Source organism: Malus domestica, chromosome 07, assembly GCF_042453785.1.
Source record: "Malus domestica chromosome 07, GDT2T_hap1".
NCBI classification, from domain to species: domain Eukaryota; kingdom Viridiplantae; phylum Streptophyta; class Magnoliopsida; order Rosales; family Rosaceae; genus Malus; species Malus domestica.
The window spans coordinates 34,105,967-34,123,362 of record NC_091667.1 but is presented as its reverse complement, the minus strand read 5'-3'; the positions used below and the strand labels follow the sequence as shown (position 1 = coordinate 34,123,362).

The 17,396-nt window shown below is 37.0% G+C and overlaps 2 protein-coding genes across 2 annotated transcripts; one reads left to right on the top strand and one right to left on the bottom strand.

Moving 5' to 3' along the window:
• Window positions 1-7,193: 7,193 nt before the first annotated feature.
• Window positions 7,194-8,512, top strand: LOC103439761 (uncharacterized). Its single transcript, XM_008378368.4, has 3 exons — window positions 7,194-7,355; window positions 7,601-7,927; window positions 8,095-8,512. The coding sequence occupies exons 1-3, from the start codon at window positions 7,280-7,282 to the stop codon at window positions 8,286-8,288; spliced, it is 597 nt and encodes a 198-aa protein (XP_008376590.1). The 5' UTR covers window positions 7,194-7,279; the 3' UTR covers window positions 8,289-8,512.
• Window positions 8,513-10,421: 1,909 nt separating this feature from the next.
• On the bottom strand, window positions 10,422-13,292 carry LOC103439762 (tubulin beta-1 chain-like). The gene is made up of 3 exons (XM_008378370.4): window positions 12,655-13,292; window positions 12,225-12,494; window positions 10,422-11,414 (listed from the first exon to the last, which is right to left on the bottom strand). The coding sequence occupies exons 1-3, from the start codon at window positions 13,046-13,048 to the stop codon at window positions 10,735-10,737; spliced, it is 1,344 nt and encodes a 447-aa protein (XP_008376592.1). The 5' UTR covers window positions 13,049-13,292; the 3' UTR covers window positions 10,422-10,734.
• Between the last annotated feature and the right edge of the window lie 4,104 nt (window positions 13,293-17,396).

Genomic DNA, 17,396 nt, shown 5'->3' with positions numbered 1-17,396 from the left:
TCCCAAGATATTTGTGGAGACTAGCTTAAGGAAGGCTCTACCCAGCAAATCGAATCTAATGCCATCCATTTGCAATTTTATTACAATTTTATTCATTGATCCCCGAAAACCCACTTAAAAATTTCAAACCCAGAAAACTTTCAACCCAATAAAACAAATTAGCCTCAAATCATACCCCTAGAGAGATTGCAGAGACTGAATTCAGTAAATTACCTTAATTTAGGGAGGAGATGAGATGATGGTGGTGGCCGATTTGGATTCGTAGGACGAACTGACGGAGATATCGACAAACTGTATTTGAGCAGAGCTCAAGTTAACGGAGATAGAAAGACGAACTGACGGAGTTGAGCAATAGCAGATCTTGGCAGTCCAGTCATGGATCGTGGCGATGAGGTCATCGTCTTCTCCGATGGTGAGCCCATCGTCTTCTTCGACTGCTGTGATGTCGACGCAGTCGAGGGGTGCGAGAACGAAGAAAGAAAGTGGGGTAATCGGGGGAAGGGGACTAAATGAGTAAAGCATATGTAAAACGGGTAGGTTCGGGGCCCCTGTATTCTAAAATTATGGAACCGCCCCGCCCCTGTAGATACCCTATCCCCGCCCCGCCCCGCCCCGCTTTGTCTCTACCAAATTTGGCCCCGCCCCGAACCCGGCCCGAATCGACAATACCCGAACCGGCCCGCGGGTCTTGTACCCGTTTGCCCAGCCCTAATATGAACATGTACTCAAAGACATGGCAGGTGTGAAGGAACCCCACATGATTAATGAACCAATAATCATCAATAAAAAAACAAGTTAAAGCAACAGTAACACCATTATACTGGATATTTATTTATCAGTGTCTTTCGCTAGCTACTAGTTTCTACCAATCTGTACAGAGCATCATATTCCTATGTCCGAATTGCTGAGCTATAAGCTCTGTTGGTGCAAGATCGAAGAATTGAAGCTTTGAAGAATCAGTTTCTGGGTTCTTAGTTAGAAATGTTCTTAAGTTTTTATGTTTGTTCTTATTTGTAATGGATGGCCAAGATTAAAACATTAGAGGGTGTATATTGTGTCATCTGTCAAATTAATCTGATGTAACTAAGGGGTGGTTTGGGAGTAAGGTGCTTAAAAAAAAGCACATATGAAAAAGCTGTGAGGGTTTTAGGCGTTTGGTAAACTGAAAAAAAATGGCTTATTTTGGAAGATGTTGTGAGAATAAGCTGAAATTAAAGAAAAAAGCTGAAGCTGCTATTTGCAGCTTTGGAATTTTTTTTTTTTTTTTCAAAGCACACACAGCTACAGTGCTCCTTTAATGAAAAGACTCACTATCAGACTGTTTTTTTTTTCTTCCAAAAACACTTTTACAAAAAAGTTTACCAAACACTCTGCTGATTTATTTCACAACCGCTTATTCTCACAGCAGTTTTTTTTCAAATCACAACAATACCAAACCAACCCTAACTTACATCATGTAAGTAAGTGGTCATTCTCCAGCACGTCATCAAAGCTCACGCTGAAAGTGTGAAGGATTGGAATGGCTAATTCCCTCATGCTTGCTGTGTGAGGTGTAATCGATTCAAATCAAATCTAAGGGAGCAACGTACTCACTTTTCTTCATCCACGGTCTCTGATAGTAATCTGTGTAGAAAGTAATTCCCTCATGCTTGCTGTGTGAGGTGTAATCGATTCAAATCAAATCTAAGGGAGCAACGTACTCACTTTTCTTCATCCACGGTCTCTGATAGTAATCTGTGTAGAAAGGTTAATATAAATGGTTATTTAAAACATGCATAAAGTAAATACTTTTATATATATACACATCACAAGCTTTGGACGTCAAGAAACAGAATCTCGAAGAGTAAGAAAGCTATGCATGATCGCTCCTGAAGATCTATAGATTTGTAACCTAATGTTCATTGCAATAATGAATATTATAACTGGCTGCTACTAAACAGGGGTGCGTATTTCTTTTTTCTTGTTTTTGAGAATAATGAGAAATGCATATTTATTGGAAAAAATAATTACAAAAATGTTTGAAAAAATGCAATTGGATCTCATGGAAAAGGAGATGGTTAAGAAGCCCAAAGTCCCCAAACCCTCTTAACGACAGCTCTTAACAGAAGCCCACACCATGTCTAAAAGTCACAGACTCACAGTTCGATGCATGGAAGTCAATTACGATTCAATACCTCAAATACCATCCATGGAAATCCTCTTCCGCACATTATTTTTAACGAGTGAGCGTTTAGATTTAACCAAATGAACAGGAGAGCATCATTCATGTCATGTAAACAAAGGCGAAGTATTAAGTCTTCCAAATCAATTATCATATCTTGTTAAATTAAATTGAGACTAAGGTCCAAAGCAATTTAATGTTATTCAGTACTACAGTATAGTAGTATTCCTCTTATAAGTTAAAGGTCTTAAGTCCGAATCTTGTAAATGATGAGTTTGATACCAATTTATTTCATCAACCCTTTAGTTAAAAATATTGTTTGTATTAAAAACAAGGCCAATTTTTTTTCTTGATCCCTGTGGTGACACGACACTTTCAATGTGAGCCTTGTGGTGAAAAAGTTAATAATTAAACCTTGGTAGTGAGCCCTGTTAGCAATTGAGGTCCAAATCCAAACTTTTGTTAGTGTTCCGTTAAATAAACTCATGTGACTATCATGTGGATGAGTCAAATTCATCATTTCAATTCAAATTACATCCTATTCCATGGACATCTAGCATGACTTAGATATACCGTATACATGTGTTCTCTCTGAGTGAGTTATGACATGCACTTGTTTCTCTTGTGAGTTGGCATCTGATTCCAGTGTACAAAGCAAATTGAAACAAAAGGGAGATAAATTACATTAACCGAAAGAAAAAACAACTTCATCATTTCTCATACCATAATGTATTGTGCACACTAATGACAAAAGCATATATCCAAGCCAAAAAAAAAAAAACACAAAGACAAAAGTATGTCTTCCACAATATATTGTGGTTCATCATAACAAATAGTCATTCAAAATATTTTCCACAAAATAAACAAATAATCTAGTTTTTCACAATACAAAATCAATTCCCTTCGCTTCATCAATTTTTTTTTTGCAAGGTATTGTGCTTTTTCATTTGTTGATTTTGCATGTTGTGCATTGGGGCCATTCCAGAAGGTCTATGCAAACTAGTACAAATTGATAGAAGACTTAAAATTCAAATAAGACTAAGTCTCTAATTCATGATCAAAGACGTGTTGACATTGGAAAAAAAAATAGTTTATCAAAAGTAGTAGGATTTCTAAACGAAATCATACCTAAGAAATTAGGTGCAACTTTACATTCACCTCTTCTCCTAGCCATTGACATGGTTTTATAGGTTTAGTTACATTGCGTTTAAGTTTTTTTTTTTTGATAAAATCTAATTTCAGTTACACCCTAAGTCATACTAGATGTCCACCGCATACAATGTAATTTGAATTGAAATGACGAATTTAATCCCTCCATGTGATAGTCACATGAGTTTATTTAACAAAAGAATAATGGAAGTTTGGATTGAACCTCAATTGCTAACAAGGCTCACTACGAGAGTTTAATTAACAACTTTTTCACCACGAGGGTCACATTGAAAATGTCGTGTCACCACAGGGATCACGAAAAAAATTTGACTTAAAAAAATGTCCGAATCAATAAATGTGTAATACACTATATATCGTGTCACACACGGTACATTCCTCTTCGTCCGCAAACGCAGAAACTAGGAGCTACTGTTTGTGGGACAGTTTCTCTCGTTCCCATGAGTTAATTATGACTTAATGCTTAACTCTTAATCATTCGAGTTAAGTGCTTGACAAGAAATTCAAAAGAAAGTTAGGTCTAATCACACTTTTGTTCCAACTCCCGGAGTTAATTTCGGGGTAACAAAAATTCAAAGAATTGAGGAAAGCATGGCTCCCCAGCCGTTAAAATGGGCATGGAATTAGTAGGCAAAAAGGAAAATTCACACTTGAAAGTCTAAACTGATGTCTCAGTCGGTTAATAACTATTTCTGCGCCTTAGTCCATGCCCTAACAACAGCAATCTCTAACCATTGTTTACTCAAAGGTTTGACTCCGCAAACCACGGGGGAGAGCATTCCATATTATATGGAGGTAGTTTTTCTTCAACATTTATAATAAATTTATTTTCATGTAACTGGAATCATGTCATATTAGTATACTGCTCAAATTATAATATGGATATTTATGAATCAGTAATGATATTCTTATCATGTTTTTATACTATATTTATATACCACCTTATATGGCATCTGATGTAGACAGCCACATCATTTAAATTAATCAGAATTTAATTTAAATTAAAAACCATTTAATAAACCAATAATTAAATAAAAAAACTATAATTAAATGGTGATTGTAACATACGAGGAGTCTTCTCCTTCCTTCCCCGTTCAATCTTGCTTCTTCTCCCATTTCTTCTTCCACTACTGAATCAAAGAACCTGCTGGAATGATCTTCCATTTTTTTCCTCGGTGGGTGCTGTCTCTGCTCTGTGAATAGCTCTGGTGTGGTGAGTCTGATTATTTACATATTTAGGTGAATAAGAATAGTATTTCTTACTGTTTTGACACTTTGTATTGTTTGATTTGATTTTTTGGCGCCAAGGTAACTTCTTTTCCAGTTACGTTGACGGAAGAAGATTACTTCTTGTAAAGTTTCAATCTTTGGTTAAAACGATGGAGATTGGATATATCTGCCTAAAGGGTTTGAAAAGTCAGAACTTTTAAATGTGATTTTGTTTTTGGTGTACCATCTTTTCTTTATTTGGGGTTTAGTGAAAGCTTTTTGTGATGTTTAATGTTGTAGAGTTTGATCAGAACTAGTTTATTATGGTATTGTTAGAAAGCCAGCGATATAAATCTTCAATAATTAATTAGGAAAATAAAGATTTGATTAATCCTGAAAGAAAAGAGGGAACTTGGGATTTATCTACCAAAAGGATATGAAAAATTAGCATTTTTTAATGCCATTCCGATTTTGGTGTTTTGTTTAGTTGGGGTTTAATGCAAGATTTTTGTGATGTTTGATGTGGTAGGGTTTCAATGAAGGCCATAGAGAGAGAAAAGTTTTTGAAAGGCAGGGAAGTAAGCATGTCGGAGAAGTTTCTTCCAATGGAGGTGAAGTTGTACTGGAAGTTCGAAGCGAAGAGATCAATGCAGCAAAAGGATTTCCCTCCAAAGGCTCAGAATATTCAGTTCTCAAGCAAAGCAAAGTGGGCTCACCCGCCAAAGCATCGGTTGAATCCAGTTTTTTATTTTATTTTAATTATTGGCTTATTAAATAGTTTTTAATTTAAATTAAATTTTGATTAATTTAAATGATGTGGCTGTCCTATCAGATGTCACATAAAGTAGTATATAATTATGGTATAAAAACATGTTGAATATTCTAAAAGCGAGTCGTACAACCAACGTTTTTTTACATATGTAAAATTCTAACAGACCACCTTATTGTGTTAAAAAAAAAAAATTAAAGATTGTAGGATTTCTTGTATAGAATGTTCAACAAGGTCTTACGGAAGCCGGTAGCTACGTTTTACTTTTCAATATTTTCTTCCAAATACCAGTAATTGCCATGGCCCATGAAATAGGGAAACGTATGTTTTACAATATAATGTGTTCATTTTCTCTCCATCAAGCTGACCAAGAATTGACGAAAGACCGGCTTTAAGATCTGTCCATAAAACATAGACCTGCTGCCCTATGAAATATGAACCATCTGAAATTAATCAGGACAAAAACAAGAACCATCACCTTAAATGAGAGGTTTTATACTCGATTCTCACTAAAAACGAATTTGAATCATATTATTATTAACTAATTGTGAGACTTAGCCTACTTCCTTACTCTGAAGATGTAGATAATATTGTTAGTAAAAAAATAAAAACAAGAATTATCACAGAAATCAACATCATATCAAATGTAATATGTTTATGACATTGCGGATATGCGTACAACGTGGTAGATCATGCAGTTTCGTACACAACTTTGCATGCATACGCCTAATTAATTCGGACTTTTCGTTAATTAATCCATATATAATATTGTCCTATTTGTAAGATGGTCGTGATTAGTGGGTTGGCGCCATAGCCATGGACAGCTTTTAGACATGTATATTATATTTATACGGTGCCTTTTCTTGTTTATTTGTTGATATAAATTTCGGTTTTAATTAGTATTTTTTTGTTACTTAATATTACTGTTTAGTTGTGTTCCTCTTTACTTGTAACTGAGAGGTCCTATGTTTGATTCTTGTCATAAGCGAAGTTAAACCACATTATTATGACAAGTTCATTGTAAGGTTTAACTCACTCTTATACTCCGTTAATGTATATATTATGTTTGTTTAAAAAAAAATAGTACTCTTTTTTGTGATTGTGTTCGTTGGAACTGGAACTATTGCTGAAAGGAAAAGAAAGTATCGATTGGTTTTACATGGGGTGCCTTTTGCCATTTAGGCGTCGTTATCAAATAGTGAGGAACGTTAGCTCCATTGACTTCACTAATACAATCATAGAAATTTGAAATAGGCTTTTTCGTCAAAATGAATTTTGGAATTGCATAACTCTTTATTTTAGTTAGTAACATTTAAAATCAATAAAAACGGTTTTTGTGTTTGTTCATCATAAATTATCTTGCTTAACACAGAGATTTTTTAGTGTGTCGGGAATACTGTCTGGGACATTATTTGTCATAATATAAATGGTTGAATACTTGAAAAGGAATTTTCAACCACTTGTATTATGACATTTGGTGTATTAGTCTGTGTTTCCGGCACACTGAAAAGTATCTTATGTTAATTAAGCATATACATACATAATCTCCCATGACCTGAATACTTCAGCAGCTGGTACATTGATATATATACATACAAACCATGCATCTACGCCATTGATAGCGGAGGAAAGAAGTTGCGACATATACATTTGACTTGTAAGTTAAAATTGGTGTTAAGGTCAAGATAGAGAAACCTCTCGAACACGGGCTTCGCCTATGGACTCCGCTATATCTCCACTAAAATATAAAGTAGGGTTCCTGTGCATTTTTTCACATATTCAAAGTCGACCACCATCTGTAAATTAATAATTTAACTATATGTTTCTCTTTCTATATGCTACAGTTAACCTACAATTATATAAAATGGCTCTCCCTACCATGCATTTACACAAACACACGATACAAGTTTCTCCTCCTCTTCATCTCTCTAGCTCAAGTTCACAAACCCTAGCTTCTTCTGTTCTAGTTACAGATGGCTTCTACCATGTGCTTGAAGAACATCGCAGTGTTGGCTCTTTCCCTTGCCGTTTGTGTCCAAGCCACTCTAGGTTTGTTTGTGTTAATTACTAGATGGTTTGATATTAATTTGTTTTCAGTTTTCAATTTTGTTTTTCTTGTTTTTTTTTTTTTTTTTTTTGTTTGAAAATTGAAAACTTGTTTAGTAAATGTTGTCGGTTTTTAACTTTCTTGAAAACTAACAATATTGATCAAACATGCTGTTATCTATCGAATATTTATCGAGATAACTAGCCAATTATGTGCAAAAAATATGTAATACATTGCATGCTTGCAGGAGGAATAACATGTGAGAATCTAGACCACGATGCATGCGCATTCGCGGTGTCATCGTCCGGCAAACGCTGTGTGCTTGAGAAGCACGTGAGAAGAAGCGGGGAGGAAGCGTACACGTGCCGAACATCAGAAATTGAGGCCGATAAGTTAAAGGACTGGATCGAGAGCGAGACGTGCATCAAGTCTTGTGGGCTTGATCGCAAATCCTACGGCATCTCATCAGACTCTCTCCTGGAGTCTAGCTTCACACAAAAACTTTGCTCCCCTCAGTGCTACGGCAGCTGCCCCAACATTGTTGACCTTTACTTCAATCTTGCTGCTGGTGAAGGTAACTATATATTGTTAATTAGACTGTAAATTCAAACTGCATATTCGTACAAATCAACGTGAATAATTGTTCAATTCACAATCTAACAACATACGTCAAGCAACAAAACGTTTTCGAAAAAATCTTAATGGGAATAACATTAATTAAGTATTGTGTTTCGGTTGTAGGTGTATTTCTACCAACACTATGTGCAGCACAAGGAGCAAATGCTCGTCGAGAGATGTCGGAGATTCGTAGCTCTGGATACGTCGCACCGGGACCAATCAACGCGAAATTGACAGCACCAGGACCAATCAACTCAGTGAACTTGGCAACTGATTATCCACCAGTGGAGGTTGCCCCAGCACAGGCTCCTTTCTAAGTACACCAGCATGCATGCACTAAGGGCTGAGTTTCCGGCCGGGCTTGATAATTTACACCAGAATATCATTATGTGTTATTTAAATTATATATATGGAACTCAGAATTCAGAAATACAACTTAGATTAATTAGGTGAGATATATATGTGTGTATACAAGATTGTTTTCTAGCTTGTGTATGCTTTAATATTTGGATGGATTTGATAATAAAGATATTTTTCTACAGCTTTTATGTGTTTTGTTTGTTTCTTGAGTTGGCGTCATTTTTGGGAGGATAAAAAATAATTTTTAGTTTGGTATATGGAAAGCTAAAACTAAAAAATAAAATACAGTACTGAGGCATAAGTCAACATTTAAATTTAATTTGAAAACGGCAATTGATAGACTACCCTAATGGCTAGAACACATTTCTTCAGTCTACTATGACTCGGGTTTAAATTCTTCCTCTCCTTTAGAGTATTTAAGAAGTAGAACGATAGTATGTATTTAAGACAAATTAATTTGAAAACTAAAAGTATTCAAAAGAAAATATGTATTGGTTAACTTAACGGACACACCGATAACTTTGTAGTTTGATCGTACTAAACGTTGGACAAATTAATATCACAATATTATTAAGAGGTGGAATTGATTGGAAATTATTGTAATAATTGAAAGCAGAGAAAGTTTTGAATCCATTAACTACTACAATAATTTAGTGAATTTTACTGTTTTAATTTTCTCTTCTACAATCGTTCTCTTATTTTTTTTCATTAATTCCTCCTCAAATGTAATTTTAAAATAAAAATCATGAGTACAAAAACCACCCCTATAAAAATAGTCCATCAGAGCCCATGAGAGACAAAGTTCTGAAGAAAATTAGCCCACCAAATTCCATGTGGCTACCCACCTTAACTAAAAAAATAATTCGACCATTTGTATTATGATATTTAGTGTACTAAATCGTATTTCTTGCTCACTGAATAAGACATTGCCCAAGCATATGCTTTTGAGCACGCCAGTTTGTCTGTCAAATTGCGTTGATTGATAAGCATTGGCATTTTGGTGGGTTTAGGGTTTGGCCCCCAGGGACCCGGACGATAGAGACATCCCAACTGAAAGCACAAATTAGTATTTAGTATGATGGCTTTAATTTTAACTTACTCCTCCATCACCACCCAATCACCCATACTCCATTCAAAGGAGGACCACTCAGATTAAACATTTCATCCCTAGTTTCTTCATCAGACGGGTTTATTGAACGACAGTCCACAATAAATTAATTAACATTGACGAGGAAATAGAAAGTATGGTTGAATGACTATGGCAACGCTCGCACTAAGTGAAATCACGTGGTGCCAGGCCAATAAGAATTTTTTTTTGTGTCAAAACGTTGGACGAAGTAGGTTGACCTCCGCGTAGGTACGTACCATAATGTAAATGCTAGACCGTTTGTGTGTGGTTTGAAGTTTGAACAGTCTACTTGATCAGACTATCACACACACAATTTTATTGACACCAAAGTATAAAAAAAGTCCCATATTTTTGTGAAAAATGTATGTAATCTGAAAACCCTATCTAGAAAGAATCCAGCAGCCTTTCTTTCATCCCACAGCACCTGCTTGCCTCAATGAGCACATGCAAACAATTCAAAAAATTAACACTTTTCCAGAATTTCACATGTTGTCTATCTTTTTGTTTTTGTTTTTCGTACTTTCTATCAATTCAATAATTCATGAATACAATGCAAACGATGGTACTAATTAAGGCCTGATAAATAGGTCGTGTTTGTATTATATATTAATGGGTTGTATTGTGTTAAACTTGTTACCTTAACAAGTGACCTAATAATAACCCGATCCGTTAATAGGTCGTATCGTTTTGTGTCGGATTACGAGTCATGCAAAAAATTATCATACTTAATGTCAAAATCTGACAAACGATATCTTATTAGATTTTTAACGAATGACCCGATAACAATTCAACTTGTTAACGGTTTCTTAACGAATGACTCGATAACAACCCAACTTATTGACAAATGGACCCCAAACATGCTACATTATGTCGTTTTGTGACGAGTTACCTGAGTCATCAAGAAAATTTCAAGCCCTTAAATGTAAAACAAAGATAAACACAAGAAACAGAGGCCATGAAATAAACCCACCATCAAACAAAATGCACTTTTAATCATCACAATGTTTACATAACACCAACAATGTTTACATAACACCAACCTCATATCACAGACTCGATTAACACATTCAATAAACATATTTTCGGACCACTGAACTGCTACCATCTAAAAACTAAGGACAATGAAAAAAAACCAAACAGGTGAATAATGGCCGAAGAACTGACGAGAATCCAGCAATTCAAACCCCAAATAAGGAATTAAGAAACAAAACCATAATTAAATCCACAACATAAATGAAGCAAAACAGAGAACAGATGAGAATCGAGATCCAAGATCAAGCCTCCTCCTGAGCTTCCTCCTCTTCTTCATAGTCGTACCCCTCCTCATCGGCTGTAGCATCCTGGTACTGCTGGTACTCTGAAACAAGGTCATTCATGTTGCTCTCTGCCTCAGTGAACTCCATCTCATCCATTCCCTCTCCGGTGTACCAATGCAAGAAAGCCTTTCTTCGGAACATAGCAGTGAACTGCTCACTCACCCTCCTGAACATTTCCTGAATGGAGGTGGAGTTACCAATGAAGGTCGAGGCCATCTTCAGACCGGTTGGTGGAATATCACAAACAGTGGACTTGACATTGTTTGGGATCCACTCAACAAAGTAGGATGAGTTCTTGTTTTGCACATTGATCATCTGTTCGTCAACTTCCTTGGTGCTCATCTTGCCACGGAACATGGCTGAAGCAGTCAAATACCGTCCATGACGTGGATCAGCGGCGCACATCATGTTCTTTGCATCCCACATCTGTTGAGTGAGCTCTGGAACAGTAAGGGCCCTGTACTGCTGTGATCCGCGGGATGTGAGTGGAGCAAACCCAACCATGAAGAAGTGCAGTCGGGGGAATGGGATGAGATTAACAGCAAGCTTGCGAAGATCTGAGTTGAGTTGACCAGGGAAACGAAGGCAGCAAGTTACGCCACTCATGGTAGCAGAAATAAGATGATTGAGGTCGCCAACTGAACCAAGAAGGAATCATTAGTTAGATTATGTAATGTTTCACAATTTAGCATATAAATGTAACAACAGAGCCATTTTAAGGACAATTTCAAAAGGCATTTGAAAAATGGCGCATCAAAGAGTGAAACAGTGCCTAAGAAGTTACGGAATACAAGTGAAGGAAAATTTCACAGGTGCCAAGTAATTAGTGTTCCACCTATAAGCACAAGGCTACAGGCTTCTGTGTTTATAAGCAGGACCAATTAGTCCAATTGCATAACCTATACAATGGTGACCCGAAAGAAAAGGACCAGCAAGAGAACCTTACCAATGCAAGGGGACTCAACCACAACTTGTCAATATAAAAAAAAGGGCAACCCCTAGCCAACAATGCTTTTTGGTCTGCGAGGGTCAGGGGAAACGTCTATCTTACGCAGGGAACATCTATCTTACGCAGCCTTACTCTTACTTTGCAAAGAGTGCCTCAAAGACTCGAACATGTAACCTTTTGGTCACAAAGGAGCAACCTTTCGGTTGCGCCATGTGCATAACTATTACTGCATACAATTTGAATCTTATGCACTTTTGATACGGATACAAACAAAGATAATATGAACAATTCACTCTCGAAACCCAATGTAATAATCACTATTCAACCAAGTCAAAATTCAATTCCTTTTTACTCGACATAAGCATACCAAAACACAATATCAAATCCCACATACTAATGCCGAATCCAAGATAGTATAGCATAAACATATTCAAATTCAACTTGGTAAATTTCAATTACGATTCAACAGGATACATTATACAAACAGAAGAAAACTCACAGCTGGGAGTAGTGAGCTTCAGTGTCCGGAAGCAAATGTCGTAGAGAGCTTCGTTGTCCAAAACCATACACTCATCTGCATTTTCAACAAGCTGGTGAACAGAGAGAGTTGCATTGTATGGCTCAACGACGGTGTCAGACACCTTTGGCGACGGAAACACGGAGAATGTGAGCATCATTCGGTCCGGATACTCCTCTCGGATCTTGGAAATGAGAAGAGTTCCCATTCCGGACCCAGTCCCGCCTCCCAAAGAGTGACAAACCTGAAATCCTGTTGCCAAACAAGTCATAAACCCCACAATTCGGACACTATAACGCAGAAATTGTATCCAAACAGAGTATAACCAAAATCTTGTATCCAAAAACTCGAAATTTTGGAAAATGTACACTGATCAAATGATCTAGCAACTAAAATCGAACTCGAATTATACCTTGCAAGCAATCGCAGTTCTCGGCCTCCTTCCTGACGACGTCGAGAACGGAGTCGATCAACTCGGCGCCTTCGGTGTAGTGGCCCTTGGCCCAGTTGTTTCCGGCGCCGGACTGGCCGAAAACGAAGTTATCTGGGCGGAAAATCTGGCCGTATGGCCCAGATCTGACGCTGTCCATGGTTCCCGGCTCGAGATCCATGAGGACGGCGCGTGGGACAAACCTCCCGCAACTGGCCTCGTTGTAGTAGACATTGACGCGCTCGAGCTGGAGCTCGTTGTCGCCCTGGTATCGGCCGGTGGAGTCGATGCCGTGCTCGGCGCAGACGACCTCCCAGAACTTGGCGCCGATCTGGTTCCCGCACTGGCCTCCCTGGATGTGGAGAATCTCACGCATTTTGGAGAGCGGTGGAGGAGAGAGAGCGACTGCAGAGACAGAGGGAGAGAGAGAGAAGAATGTTCTCGGAGAGAGAAATGGTCAGGGAAGAAGACGAAGGGTTTGGGGGAGTGAGGGACTGTCGTCTGGGGATTTATAGCGGGCTGGGATGACGGACGAGTTTGACGGCGCCGTTTGGTTTGAGTGGGAATTTAAATTTTGAAAAGCGAACTGTAATTTCGGGAGGCAGAAGCCTGCGACCCTCTTGCATTCCTGCTAGGGACGTATTTTATGTAAGCCGTTGATATGGTTGGATATTTGGGAGTCAATTTTGATTGGCGGTTTGGATGGTAGGGGATTCGGAGGGATTGGTGTGGTTGCAGGGATGCTGTGCTTAACGCTTGAGAAACGACTGCAGATATTGTGTTGTACGCGCTGAGGTGGATGACGGTTACGCGCCAGCGGTATTGTGGGGTAAATGGGATGTTGGATTGGTTTGGATGAGTGCACAGAGAAAGTCTTGCGGAGTCGCACATGAGTCTCGCACCGGGACACGTGACTGGAATAGACTATACGAGGGTCATGTGAGTGGCATTTTTTGGAGATCAAGATGACTTATAGAGACATTTCAATTTCTTTTTAATCATAAGCTCGGCTTTCACATCAGCATCGGATTTCGAACCTGAAACCTCTAGTTTTTAGTTTTAAGAAAATTTAGTGTGTGTTTGTTTATGTTCTTAATTTTGGAGATGGTGCTTTTTAAGTAAGTGTTTTTCTCTTTTTTCTCAAAACTTTGGATACATCACAAAGCATGTGTTTGTTTTTATAGGATCAAGTCTTAGTTGTTTTAGATTGAACGATTATATTATGTGGTTATCGGGTCACACGTACAAGACATATTATTTTTTTCTTCATATTATGGTTTCATACTCCTTTCTTTTATATCTCACTCTTAGTGTCCACTACACTTATACAGTTATCTGGTCACAAGAAATTGTGTTCTCTTCTTTATAAGGTGTTAACTCTAAGAAAGTCTAATCGTATTGCTCATTCTAAATTTGTACTAGGTCTTAAGTTCAAATCTCTCTTCTCATTAATAATAAATAACAACAGGTATTTAAAAAAATTTAAAACAAATCGTCGATAACTATAGGAGTCGTGATTCGGACTCTCACATCATCTATTAGATATAAAATCGATTACATGAAGTGTGGTCTATGTTTGTTTATCAACACTTCAACAACTTTGGGAAATTATATGGTTTAGATGTCACATACCAAAGCTTTTTCCTTAATATATCTTTGGGCCACAAGTGAAGTGAGATACTTTGTTGGAGACAAAAATAATGATGGCCTGTACCAAATGCACATTACACTCAATCTTAGATTAGTGAAAAGTGGCCCAAAAGAGAAGAAGCAAAGTCGTCATCATCGTAATCATAGCGAGATCGAGTGTACCCATCACTCAACCCTTCGTGCCAAAGCTAAGAAACTCCATCATTTCTAATTTTATAGGTAAAGCTACTAATAAGATATGGCCACCCATCAAACCAACTTACTTGTCACATGTTTCATCTTCATGTGTTATACGTGACGAAAGACGCCAAGAGATGAAGTTGTAAAACTCGTTATATGCAAGTTATTCTTTATAATTTGAGGCATATGTATGTTTACATGATGAAAAATGTAGAGAGATGAGGTTGTAAAACTCGTTACACACAAATTATTCTTTATAATTTGAGGACAAAAATTTATAACGATATTCAAAATTCAATTATGTCTTGTCATCCGTTTTAACTTTATCACATCGCATTGTGAGACTGATTTGAGATACCAAAAAAGTAATTGACTACTAAAGAGAAGCTGATCTACAATGAGAATGCCACAATCATCGCAGAGCGAGTCCTACATTTATCACGCGTTTTAACTTTTCAACTCTAGCAATATAAAATTAATTTGTGATCATATAAAACTGCCAAAATGACACTATCGTTTCATAAAGGTATTCGCCGGTTTTAGAGAGGGCTCATTGGCTTTGCAGGAGGTCAGTGGCAAAGAGCAGAAAGGTTATGACTCCGACAAGGATTCAGTTTGCGACACCCTTACGCTTTAGTTTGCGGACATTCCAAGCAAACCCAACATTCATGTTCTTGACCCCATAAGTTAATCAATAGGATAGGATGGTCTTTTTACTTGAGATTGACCAAAGGCTGAAACTGTATTGGACCATAAGCCCAATAGAAATATTCTGAAGTTCTAATGCTCGGCCCATTTAGTGATCATTCCTATCGGGCCAATAGGAACGCCGCAAAGCCCATGAGGCAATGAGACCATGAGGCCCGGAGCTGAGGTCAATAACTCATTATGATGAATTCCGTTGACTTTTAGTTAATCGAATGAATTACCCCCATTTTACACCCTCTTTAGTTTTTGTTTTCTCCATATTGCACATTGAAATGTCCGCCTTAATTTACGATTAATGTTTGTTTAGTTGTTTAATACTCCAATTAAATTAGCAACGTGAATAACGTGAGAGTCGTTTATGAAAGTGCATAAAAATCGCATTTGTAGGGATAGGCAATGGTTATGGCAAACGGGTAACCGCTGTTATTTACCAATAACCGTTTAAGCTCTTACCCGCATAACCGTTTACTCGTTGGGTAATTGCATAGACAGTTAACCATACCCAAAATCACGTACCCATTTAACCGTAACCATAACCTGTTTTAAACTTGTTTACCAATTTTTACTCATTTTACCCCCTTTTTTCACCCATCACATTTTTTTAACAACTTAAAAATTAAAATGAAAATTTTCATAATTTTTAAACACCGTTAGTGGTATATTTAACATGTATTTCCATATTTTCATATTTTAAATCTTCAAAAAACTTATACATATTATTGTACCATTGATGAAACATGTTACGATTGCCGTATGCTCACGTCATACAAGTCGTTCTCATTACAAAACTTGTATGGTTATCAATCAATTAATATTATAAGAAAAAGAGAAAATAAAACAAATACTAACACATCAAAATAGCAACTCAGTGTCCATGAAAATAAATTAGGAAGCAGTCTAGGACTCTCGCATGGAGATTAGTCAGCGGCACCACAAACAATTGCTCTTTCCTCAATTATTTATCACATGTCAGACCAATCCAAACCTCCAATCCAATTAATCCAAAATATAAATCATTGAATTTTGAATAAAAATAAAAAGAGAAAACTAGGTTTTGTAGTTGATGGAAGTCAGAACGAGGTGGAGATGAGAGAGAGAGATGAGCGGCAGAAGTATGGGAGAGGTCGAACAATTTAGAGTTTTTAGTTTTTTTTCATTTACATATATTAAAATAAACGGTTAAATGGGTACCCGCGGGTAATAATTATAATCACTCATTTAAATTTCACAGGTAAATGGTTATATCTATAACTGTTTATTTGTTTTAAATAATTACCCATAACCATAACCATGAGTTTCAAATGGACGGGTAATCGCGGTTACTCATACCCGCGGATATTTTGCCCATCCCTACTTGAACCATTAGAATTTTAATTACCGCATCCATATAGTCTAGCTAAGCGAATTTTATGCATCATTGTTTGATACAGTAACATACTACACCAAGGGATGGTATTTTTTATTAAGTTTCACAACCGGCGAGTCATTATAAATAAGAATCGAACTCTTACTAGTCGATTGGTTGTAATTTTCTACAAGTGGAACCACTGACTTTCCTTTAGGAGGCTATCTTGTGTAAGGAGGCAAAAGCCATGTTGGTTTTTATTGTGTATTCCTTGCGGATGTTTTAAACACCTACACACTCCATCCAAGGATGATACTATAGGAGAGTTCAAGCTGCTTAGAGAAAAAGACAGGCACAAATAGTAATAATATAGCAGATCAAAAGTAAATGATTGGTGCAGCAAATCTTGATGGGGACCAACCTCGCAACAAAGTACCAGTAGTTCTGGAAAATGGCAATAGCCATAGCAAGTGATGGTGCTTTCATTGCTTTGGTTGATGATCTTTTAATTACTGCAGCTGCAGGTTAATGAATTCACTCTTTCTTCTTTCTTGTTTGCTGCAGCTGGAATCCATAATCCAGTTGGATTTTATCATTTGAAGATTTTCTTTTAAACTTGATATAACAACATATTACATTTAAGCATGGAACGGTTTAAGTTAAGTTATGTAACGAGCAGTAGTGAATTATGATTGATCTCACGATTTATAAAGTTGTATATAAAGTTTCTCATTTACTAGTTTAGGAATACCACTAAAAATACTTAAAAGGGTATTTGGCCGATTATAAGAATCGGAAGGGACATTCATTTCACTTCCGAGAGATGTCTACTTTCTAGACT